General features: G+C 43.5%; 1 protein-coding gene across 1 annotated transcript in view; it reads left to right on the forward strand.

Annotated features, from left to right (window-relative positions):
* Positions 1-12,181, forward strand: part of LOC147710752 (ATPase family AAA domain-containing protein 3-A) — a 554,267-nt gene that overhangs the window by 140,908 nt on the left and 401,178 nt on the right. The window contains exon 7 of the mRNA XM_086921474.1: positions 10,548-10,617. Within this exon, the coding sequence (XP_086777600.1) occupies positions 10,548-10,617 (70 nt within the window). The remainder of the gene's footprint in view (positions 1-10,547; positions 10,618-12,181) is intronic.

Genomic DNA, 12,181 nt, shown 5'->3' on the forward strand with positions numbered 1-12,181 from the left:
CAAGCTTCCGCAATTTTTCGGATTCGGGGCGTGTTTTGCTGTCCTGCGTGACGGACGACGTCACGAGCTAAAGAACAGCAAAACTTACGCCCCCGAATCCGAAAGATACGGGGCTTGTTTGGAGTGACCACCTTCTCTTCCAATGGCTGGCCTCCGTTTAGGAAGCCAGCCAATGGAAGCGAACGGAGCAGAGAGGCGGGTCTAAACTGCCCTACTCCAAAACATAAGATCTCCGGATCGGAAGCTGCGCTTTGCGCAGCTTATAGGTCCTTCGACCTAAAAAGCACCCAAGGCCCCAGTTTAACTAGCGTCAAAGCCAAACCTTTTGGTTTGCACATAGCCCAATTCTCAACACAGCCCCTGCCCTCTCCCTGATAAACATAGCATTAAGGAGGCTTCCAGCATTACACTGTAAGGGCCATAAAACTCGCCCGTTCCTGGAGACTGCATGAAGCCTTCATCGACCTCCAAGGCCTCCTAAATCAAGGCCTCATCTCTGGAAAAGCGCATTCCTGAACGGCCTGACTAAACTGGGCCTCGAAGGATGTTTTAGGTTCTCAGAGTCTAGATGAATTAAAGCGCTTCATTTCCTTCCAAAAGGGGAAATTTGCGGTAAAGGTGTTTTTCTCTGCAAAGCCCAAGAGCTTGCTATATCTCATACCATAGGGCAACATTTAGCAGTTACTAAAGCACCTGGCTATAATAATTGAATGCAAAGCTTTCGCAATTAATACACGACAAAGATTTTTGTGCAGGCAGTACAAAGCAAGGGTTCACAGCTATGCTGTGCATAAGCCTCAAAGATTGCACGGCCAAACAGCCGCTGATAACATAACACAGCGACGAGGAAGCAATTATTTACGATAAAACATAGGGCATACAATAAATAGAAGCCTCATTCTTGCGCAAACAGTCAGGCGCTGGCAAAATAGCACTAAGTACTAATATGCCCGCAATGGCTAAGTTCCCTACTGAGCCACTACATTAACAAAGCTAAATTAGTAGGGGGCCTTGTACTTTAAGCCTCATGTGCACATAGACAAAGGGCCCAATAAGCCAAAGCAATATGTGTTCACAAATGCAGGAAACGATCTTGCGGAACAACGTTTGCAACATATAAGTACAATATTTAGGTGTTCACAAATGCAGAAAACTATCTTTGCGGCACAACGTGTGCAACATATAAGTACAATATTTATGCACAGTTTTCTAAATTAGATCGCAAAATAGTGATTGATAGCTAATGCTCTATGGACGCTATCCACAGCAATATGTGTTCACAAATGCAAAATAAATTATTTGCGGCACAACGTGTGCAACATATAAGTACAATATTTATGCACAGGTTTTAAAATTAGATCACAAAATAGTGATTGATAGCTAATGCTCTATTACGCTATTATATACGGTATGGCCCCTCCATTGCTGGTAATTTAAACTTTTACCTGTTACCTAAACTTTTACTGGTTACTGCAGTACCTTCACAAGGTTTATACACTACATGTAGGGAAAGAGGCAGGATCACAGATCATGCTTCGTCAGTTACTGCGCCAAATCCAAACAATGTTTATCAGCCGGCTGCATAGTATTGTAACAGGCGATGCTAGGGAGGGACCCCTTACTACGAGATATACACGCAGTTGGGTAACTTGGCCTACTAGGCCTCCTAAGAGTCTTAGGTGGCAAATAGGAGGCTGAAAGGAGTTAAATTCTTCCTATACCAACATGACCAGGTACATTATATCAAAACAGATACAATTGGGTGTATATTGCTATATTGGTAGGTATGGGTGTATGCATATGCATGCATATAATACACAGCTACATGTTTTACTGCGGGGTGCATACATGTAGATATACAGCCAATCAAGAGGAAGATACACCAAGTACTAAGGTACAGGTGAAGTTCTATATATGCAATTTTCAGGCATGTGTATATATAGATATTTATATGTCTGTGTGTATGTATATGTATATATATATATATATATATATATATATATATACACGTATTAAGCAAAACACAGTATTACATATGCAAACAGTCCATGTATGTGTTTTAATATATACATATACGCCCCCCTTTTTACCGGTAACATGCACCACATGGCTCCAGGGAAAAAGATAAATACATAAATACAAATACGATGAAAAATATAAACACTTTTTTCTATGGGGAGCACATACAATGTCTTTTGGAACACTGTCACACAAGACATTTGAAACACATACCTACTCCCTCCTCTATTCACCACTACGGGACGGCACAACCATGTTTTAAAACTGGCGTGTGTCACATAAACACTATGCACAGTCTAAGCACAACAGGCATAGTTATAATGGGGAATTGAGTCTCACACAACAGGACTACAAACCCCAGAAGACAAGTACATAGTTTTCAAACGCTAGACAGCATTACCCCACCGCAACATGTACTTGCAACACAACATTAAGTTGTCTACAATATCAATGGCGAATCACCTTCACTAATGGGACTGATCGCCTCGAGATGCTGGGGCATACCACAACTACAATCCTCTCATACACATTATGGGTGGTTCACTGAGGCCGGTGTAAAATATACAACATACATAAGGCCTATAACAAACGGTGCTGCAGATATGACACTATGCATACTCTAAACGCACGGTCACTTCTAAGAGGCAATTGAGTCTCACTCAGCAAGACTACAAACCCCAACATACAAGTACATATCTACGCACGCTACACAGCATTTATTTCACCAATGCAATATGTACTTGCAGCACAACATGGTTTTGCTTCAATAACAAAAGCCGATTCAGCTTCACTAAAAGGGCTGATCACCATGGGAGGGGTGGGCTTCTCACAACCACACTCACCTCACACACACTATGGGCGTGGCGAGCCCAAAAAGGTGGACGTCTTCTACCACAGAGACTAATCTTCAGACCATAAGGATGCCGGCAGCTCTTCAAGGGGAGTTAGCCACCGATTCCAATCAGAAAGCCGGCAACTGAGGTTCACTGTGGCCTTTCTGAACACCATAAAGAAGCCAGGGGCTCTTCAATGGAGTTCACTGAGACTTCCAAAGGTATCCCATATGGCCGGCCAACTGCGGTTCGCCGCAATTATAAAATTCGCCAACTACAGTGGGGGGTGCACACCCTTCCACCACGTGCTGCACATACACACAATAACACAAACCCAATCAAAGCAATACCTCAAACATTGCATATGCCTACCCTATAGCAAAGTAGGTTGACTGGGATTATGTAGGAACATGTACCCCACATGTGGCCCACCGGAGGGGACCTCCTACTCATCACAAGGTATACGGGCAAACGCAACACACACCTACCACTGTGTGTTCCCGTTACAACTACCATTACCATCCATAAGGGCAGAATGAACACGAGCAGGGTGCAGTTCTTCAGGCTTCCTGACTACATGATAGAAACTACACATGGTCTGCACACAGCACAGTGAAAGGTTACGGTGTTTCTCCCGTGCACAGAATCACAAGGCAGCTCAAATCAAATAACACCAGGCAATAGTCTAATTAAAATTACTAGACCATTCGCAAGTAGTTAGCCAAAAGGCCCACTGTGCGCGATACACTCAAAGGGCGGTCACCTTCCTTGAACCCAGTGGCCAAACTAAGTCCAGGACAACTTCTCCTGTACAAGTCAATATTTGGATAGACCACATGGGTGGAGTATACTTCGTAAGGAAAGGATAAGCGCACACATATGTGCGCCTATGCATCAAATATATATATATTAGATATATAGCAGATATAGCATCAGGTACGTTTATATGTACAAGCGAAGGCAGATGATACGGTAAGGCCTTTCCTTCCTCTACCCTCTTTTCTCTCCTAAGAACATTACCAGGACGCATAAGCAGGTAATAGCGCCCGTGTTCCAAAATATCATAACCATGGAAGGGTGGTAACAAATTTCAACAGGGCATCAGCATACCCCTGCAGTGGTCTGGGCTACCAAGGTGAGCATCAGACAAGAAATACGTACTCCCGTAAATCAGCCAGGCACCCCAAAAAACCATTAAGCCTTATCTACTTATGGTAGTAAAACCGGCCCATTGCATAAAAAAACAAGCATTTACAATGCAATGGTTTCGCCTTTGCAAAAGTTAGAGCTATTGGCATTGCTCATGACATTATTTTTATTTATGTTCATAAATAAATGGCATTGTCATTTACAATGCCAATAGCAGTGCAGGAGAGCAAGCACAAACAACGAGGGGGCAGGACAGCAAGCACAAGCAATGAGGAGGGGGGGGGACAGCAAGCTCGAGCAACGGGGGGCAGGGGAGCAAGCACAGCCAGGGGGCAGGGCAGCAAGCACAGCCAGGAGGCAGTGAAGCAAGCACAGGACGGGCTGCAACTCTGCCTGGGCTGCCGCCATTCTCACTGCCTGCATCTGTTGGTACTCCTGAGTGAGACCATACTTAATACATGCCTCCACTGACACACTTGAGTGAGACAACCCTGAATGCATGAATCCACTGTCGTATCAAATCAGTAAATCAGCTATAGACGGATCCTAACTTGAACAGACCCCTGGGGTAGCCAGATGCTGTGATTGACATGTGGAAGCAATAAGATATGGCATATTTAGGGAGACTGGCAGCCTGCATTGTACCTGCAATCGTCCTTGCATGCTGCACACACAGGCTCCCTGAAGCCAGGGTTCATTCCTCCAGTCTGTGCTATACATCCACAGAAATGTACATTCAGATGAGTCGCGACAACCTGTCTCATTCACTGTTCAAAAAGATTACTTGTCACTTGAAGCAACTGTGGAGTGGGAGGCAACTTAACGGTGTGGCATTTCACATTACTGGCAAATAAGCCTGTAAACCATGTGAAACATACTAAACGAACACCAACTGCATCAAAAGCGGTGCCTGCTTCCAGGAGTCAGTGGTTTGGCATCAAGACACCACCTGGTACCAATCATTTTATGCAAACACCCTTTCGACGCATCGAAATAAACTTCGACCATTATAAAGCAAGGATTATAAAGCAAGGAGAGAGTGCTTCACAGCTCACACATCATAACACATACAAAAAAAAAGAGTCCAGATAGATAGAGACACAGCGTAAAGGCAGATTGAGAGATAGACTAGAAGGTTGGACATGCATGCAGGCAGATGGGTAAACAGGTTTTTGGACATAAGAAACAGAGAGACAGGCAGATATAGAGGCACACAATTGACATGCTGGCATATAGGTAGGTAGGGAAATAAGGAGGGACAGAGGCAGTCCGAAAATAGTCAGACAGGGAAAGAAGTAGGCCATAGGAAGACAGACAGACAGACAGATGGAGACAGAGGGACATGGAGATGGGAACGAAGACAGACTCAAGGAGAGAGGGACTGACAGGTAAACATGCAGCTATATATACAGGTAAGGAGACAAGCGGGTATGTAGGCTAGCACTTCAGTTAAATATACCGACAGACAGCCAAGTACGATGCATCTAGATAGACAGGCAGACAGACAAGCAGACTTAAAGGCAACTAGACAGGAAAAACATATTGGCATATATGTAGGTAATGCAGCGGGCAGGTAGAAAGACACGTAGCCCTTAGTCAGCCAGGCAGTGAGTTAGACAGACACACTCAATCTACAGAGTAAGCTATGGGCACACAGGTACACAGAATACAGACAGATTGCACCCTGCGCCCAGCTCCTCGTGTAAGTGCCTTATAAACACTGAAGCCCGAGCGATGACGTTGTGACAGGCCAGAGCTGCACTCTGACCCTGCGATGTACACATCTCAGCCACCACTCGCACACACTGGAAACAGGGCGGGGCCACTTAGTTAACAATGATTTCCCATCTGTTCGTCATTTACACCACAGGCTAAGCGCAAGACTCCCAACCAAATTCAATTAGTCGTGCGAGGCAGAAAATACTCGATAGACTACCCCCCACTGTGACCAGAAGCAGCAGCAGACTAGGAGCACAGCCGGCGACTGCACGATACTATCCTCCGTGCATACTCCGACCCCCAACCTGGCCCACCCGGAGGACACATCCCCTGTCCAGAAAACAGTGACCAAACACAGCCCCGGGGCAGAATCATCACGACTGGAACCCATGGTGCACTATGACCTCCCCCTCCCCCCCCCCCCAAAAACAACACACAGGCCATGCCCCCCCCACCATTCCTGAATACAATGTGTGTTATTGAACCTCAGTGCACACCCTTTCCCTCAGTGCTTCCTGAGTGCTCACGGCCGACCTTCCCTCAGAACACATTTTTGCCCTGGGCACCTACTGTAAACCCCTTTGTGTAAATAGGAAAATGGTCCTCGCGGCACACGCCCTGAGTGCACAATGCACCCGTCAGGTGAGGGACATCAAAGCAATGAGGCATCTAGATATCCACCCTCCACTCTGAGCTCTTGGCACACGCTCTGGTCTTCAATGCGCACTCGGGTCAGAGCTGCCCTCAGTACACGCTCTGCCTCCGGCCTAAGCTCGGCCGGGAGCCGGGCCTGAAGAACCCAGCACGAGGGCAGGTGGGTGTAGCAGTACAGTGGGAAGGAAACGAGTGCACAGGGGAGAGAAGAGGAGGGGATAACACTGCACGAAACCTGCAGCGAGAGAGAGCGAGAGAGAAAAGCAAGAGAGATGGACCCGAAGGGAAAACAATACCCAACAAGCATTTACAAGTGGGACACGGACCGCGGGAGGGGGGCGGGAACGGGCACAAGGGCAGGGGGAGGGGGGGCGGGAAGGCAAGAAAAACAAAGCACTCACCTGTACTTCTTCCGACGGCCGTGGTTGGCATGGAATGACGAAAACAAACACATTAAAAAAAACGAAACTCCGCCCACCGCCGCGATGACGATTTGAAAAGGGAGGAGAGGGAAGAAATCGCGGGAATGCCCACGAATCTGGTCCGGCCATGACGGACAGATCTCTGTTCTAATGGCTAGCCTCCATTTATGGAGCTAGCCAATGGAACAGAGGGGCGGATTCCCAAGCCACACTGTTCTAACATTAGATTTCGCCTGTGCCGAAAAGCTGCGCAGTGCGCAGCTCCCGAACAAGGCGAAACCTAAAAAAGGGATCTTGTGGTTGGTAAGGACCATTTTAAAAATAGCACGCACAGAATATAACAAGGAAATCAGGTGTTAGCCTACACAAGGATGAATGGGCCTAGGACGTTTAACCATTTGAATAAAACATCCAAGGGGGTTGTTCCTGGTCACATGTAACATTATTAAAACAAATACAGATTAATACGCAAAGTAGTACGTATAAGGGTACTTTTCCTCAAAGGAAAGCCGTATGGATACCTACTAGGTAAACCGATAGGCCAATAACTAGCAGGAGGGGCACAGGCCCTCTCTACCAGGAAGAAGGGTGCAACAATAGCCTTCCTGGCTAACACACCCTTTCAAGACATATGCCTGGCGGCAACATGGGCTTCAGTGCACACGTTCACGAAGCACTACTGTGTGGATATACAAATGAACAAGGAAGCACAAGTCAAACAGAAGGTGCTTCAACATATATTCAACAACCAACGCTCATCTTCCTCCCAGCCGCTGCAAACGTAACTAAACCGCTACAAAGTCTATGCACAGCATAGTGAATCCAGAAAGATTCACGCTGCAAAACAAATAGTTTCTTACCTGTTGGTGTAGTTTTGCAGCTTGAAGATCTTTCTGGATTCACTAGCGAACCCACCCACCTGCGCCAGAAAGATGAGGCTGGAGAAGCAGGTGGTAATACAAGGATATATATCTATATAGATGTTTGCATACATAGGTAGACACATACATGCAAAAAAAAAAAGGTGTGTACATGTCAATGTGTATATAATATTTATTAAAAAGTCACCTTTTGAAAATCGACAAGTGTCCCTGCACTCTCAGCCCCTTAGGCAATATCTATAGTAGACTTATTAAGCAGTAAGACAAAATCACAAGGCAGAAGGGGAAAAAATAATCTGAGAGCCTGCACACACACGATGGGGGTTGTAGCCTCACCAGAGGGATCAGGTTTCGCATCCTCCCACAGCAAAAAAAAAAAAAAAAAAAAGAAGCACTTTCCGACTCCAACCACAAGATGGCGGAATATGCACAGCATAGTGAATCCAGAAAGATCTTCAAGCTGCAAAACTACACCAACAGGTAAGAAACTATTCGTAATCTCTGGTCTGACTCATTATGGTCTTGTGGGCGTGTGTGTATTATTATATCCTTCAGATTAGCAGTTCGTTTAAAAACAAAGCTAGGTAGTGAGAACGATAGTTGCCCAGTTTGTAAGATTTTCCTGTGTTTCTTAATTATTTTGCGTATCTTAGTGTCGCATGTTAGTCTCGTCTTGTTGTCTATTGCGTAGCTGTAGTAGCGTCTCTCTGTTACAATTCCTAGCCTGTTTATGTGCAGTTTTTACACATTGACTACTAGGGTATTGTCTTGATTCCAAATCTACGGCCAGCTTTTGTGCCTATGTATCAAAATGCTTTAGTCTGTTGCCATTGCGTTGCAGGCGCAGAACTGTCCGTATGGTAGGTTGTCGCGCAGGGATTATGGGTAGTGGCAATGGTAAAGTAGAAGGCTATTCCTGTCTGTAGGTTTTTTATATGAGCTTACTATTAGCTCGTTGTATTTCTTCTTGATCAAAAGACACAGGAACGGTACTTCCTTCTCAGTGATTATTTTTGAAAATTTCATGTAGAGACTTAAGGTGTTGACCCGGGAGCAAAATGTCTTGCATGTAGCCAGGTCCCCTTTCTAAAAGATGAGTATGTAATCTATATAATGTGCCAAATAAGGGTGTTAGGTTTGTTCAGGTTCTCTGGACGGAGAATGAATTGTTTCTCAAAATGTGACCTATAGAGACATGCTAGACTTGGGGCAAAAGTACTTGCCATGGAAGTACCTTCTGTCTGTTGGTATATTTGTGTCCCATATTGAAAGAACAACAGGTGTGCTAAAACATCCGCCCAATGGAGGGCCACAAACAACATTGTGCTGTACTACCAGGACCAGCATGCATTATGTTTCCATCAGGAAGTTCCACAGGGGAGCTGCAACTGCATAAATTGCAATCGCTTGGGTTGTTAACAGCGATGGTGGACTTCCATACCTGTGATCAAGGTGCCAGCACAGGACCGAAACCTGCGTAAGGAAGTTCATACCTGTTGATAGTTTTCAGCAATAAAAAGAAAATTTTGACCTGTTGGAGAGAGCCCCTCGTTCCCAGGACAACATAGGTTGTAATTAGTTGGAGATATATTATAGCGAAAGCATTTCTGTCTTCTTGCAGGCCCGGAATAAATGCACGCCACACCGGATCATCAATAACTTTTTTGTTTTTATTCACAGCAGAGAAAATGAAATTGTTCGCTTAATGTAGTATAAGCATATAAATAAAGACTCACTTAATTGATGACCAAAAGTCCTTACAAGCAGAAACGCCCAAATAGTGCAATGCAAAAAGGTTGGCCACCCAAAGCAATTAATTGTATAATTCATTCAGCATACAGAAACTGTAATTTAGCCACAGGTACTCATTTGTACAATTACCGATAGAAGTCATAAACAGTCATTTGTTGTCTTGGACCAGGTGTGGTGATCGGCATAGACATGAAAAAAAGACTGCCAGTATGCATGCAGATTTCTAAACATCATAGTTTTAGATGTCTTAATCCCTATAAGGAAAATAATTTTTATGCAAATTGATACATGTTAAGGACTACATGTTTGCCAAAGCTGTGTCTTCCATAATGTACCTATTAATAACATAACTTAAGGCACTGTATGATGTTTAATGAACACAATTATCTTCGCTATAGTAGCATTAGCCTCATGTGCCACAAATCCTTTCAGATTATTTAACTAACGTGTTGCTATGGGTTGGATGCGCTCCTGGTTGTGCTGAATGTACGCTTCTTGTGAATCTACAAGTCTATTACATAGACTCATGTAATATGCATTGCTTTCTCAGCCATAATAGTCTCACTCGCAGGTTAATCTCTCAAATTTGCAAACCACTGTTCAGATGTTTGTCATTCCAATAATGTCCATTGATTCAAAGTGTATTTTGATGAATCTACAGTTCCCAAAGAGTTTCTTCAATACCAGTAGATATTCCTTGAAATAAAATGTTTTTTTAAAACTGGTGCTCAAGCAGTAAAGACCCCCATTGTTCTTTGAAAAAATACTGTTAAAGTCAATGATTTACAAAAATCAAAGGAGTATATATGATCACTAGTTGTAATATGAATCATAGATGCACACTAATTCATTGTCCATATTCATCTCTCTTGTTGTCATACATCCTGCCTTGATTATATTTCTTAATTCAAGATTATGCAGCACAAGTATTCTGTCACCCACCCCGGGTGGGTGTGGTGGGGGAGTTAGGTTAGAACATTGTCTATTCTACAGTATCACATCACTTTCCAGTCCCCTTCAGCCTTGCTGACAACCAGAACTAGACTGGTTGGATTTGCCAATGATTGTCTAAGAAGTGGCTGTCCTTCTGCTGACATTTGTGTTTTGCCTCCCGTAAGGACCGCAGGCACGGTGTTCGGAGAAGGATTCCGGGCTTTCGTTTCAGACTGGGACAAAGTGACAGCCACAGTAAGTACTGGCAAAAAGGGATGAAAGCTGGAGTTTTTTTTTTTATTAATCACATACATGATTGCTAATACATGTCCCATTGATAGCAAAGGCAATAGCAAATGTTTAGGCAAATATATCTTCATGTCTGGTAAGAACTGTCAGATTATTGGAGTATATGAGACAATACTCTGCAAGGAATTCTGTGTAACCTCCCTGGTCACAGTTTGAATCTCATCAGGGGCATCTGAGATTGATAATATGACTATTACTAGGATTTTTAATTGGGTACTTGCTCTTTATGGAGTAGCAAAATGGCGCAAATGGCTGTGCAAGTGCTACATGAAGTACAAGACCTTATCTGCTTGTTAAATAAGAAAACAAAGGTGTCGGTGGAAGTTAATGTTGTGAGTGTCTCCTAAAACATCTAAAGAAAAAAAGGTTTTAAATGCTCTGAAACCTACAAGTGAAGGTGCATTATAATAAAAAGGTACACTAGCGTTGTACAAATACTCTTTTTCGATAATGAATGGTGTTATGCCCAGTGTTTTAGAGTATTGGTGATCATTGTCCTTGATTTCAGCATTTTATAGTGCACTATTTGTGTGTTTTTAAAAGTACTATAACTGATGCATTTCAGTACCTTTCATTAGTGCCATAGTTTACTCCAAAGTTACTCTAAACACCCTTTAAAAATGATATAATATGAATCAGAATTGAGTCAGTACAAGTGAGTAAATGTTTCATTAATTCTACAAGAATTTAATGGTCTGTTCAGTTTGTCCTTGTTTAATTGACTCAGGTTGTGTGTATCTACATTTGTTTCTTTGATAATGCTTTCATTAGTCTGAATGTACATTCTTGGGAGAGGAAGTGCATTCTTTGGGATTAAATGTTATGTTAGTTGTTTCTAACATTTAATGTAGCCTTGACTAGTTCAGACCACTGGGATGTGGAGAAGAAAGGAGGGATCATTTGAGAACGAATGAAGGAGGAGGTTTGTGAATAGAAAGAACTTCCCCAAAACATTTGGATTACTCTGACTGGCTATCAGGCAGTTTAGAATTGCTAGCCAAACTTCGATGTGCTGCAGCTGAACACAAAGGTCAGAGAAGAAGAGCCAATGTGGGGTACAGTAAAAAGGGAATCCACGATCCACAACGTAAAGTGTGGTAACAGTAGGATTTAGGAGGGGCAGTGCCTGTTGGTGTGTCTCATTACAGAACCTAGCTCTATCATGGGTTTCAAAATGAAGGTAGCCTTTTGGGGGCTTACTAGGTTTACTGAATTCTGTTGTTCTTGTAAGAACAGGTTTATCGTTATAAATAAAATCTATTTCTAGATGGCTAGTATCTTGTATGTTGCGGCATACAAATTAACCAAAAGCCCCTCCTTGATAGACCTGAAGCACATTTCACTCAAGGATAGGCTCTTATTGCCCTTCTTTGTAAGGCCGCTATCTGAAGGTCTTATTTATACTTTAAAAAGAATTGAGAAAAACAAGGACCCCCTGGACACTGGTGTCAGTGAACTCCTAGGGCATGGATAATAATGTGTGAACAAAATCCCTAGGCAGTCAACAATA

This window comes from Lissotriton vulgaris, chromosome 5 (assembly GCF_964263255.1).
Source record: "Lissotriton vulgaris chromosome 5, aLisVul1.2, whole genome shotgun sequence".
In the NCBI taxonomy this organism is placed as follows: Eukaryota; Metazoa; Chordata; class Amphibia; order Caudata; family Salamandridae; genus Lissotriton; species Lissotriton vulgaris.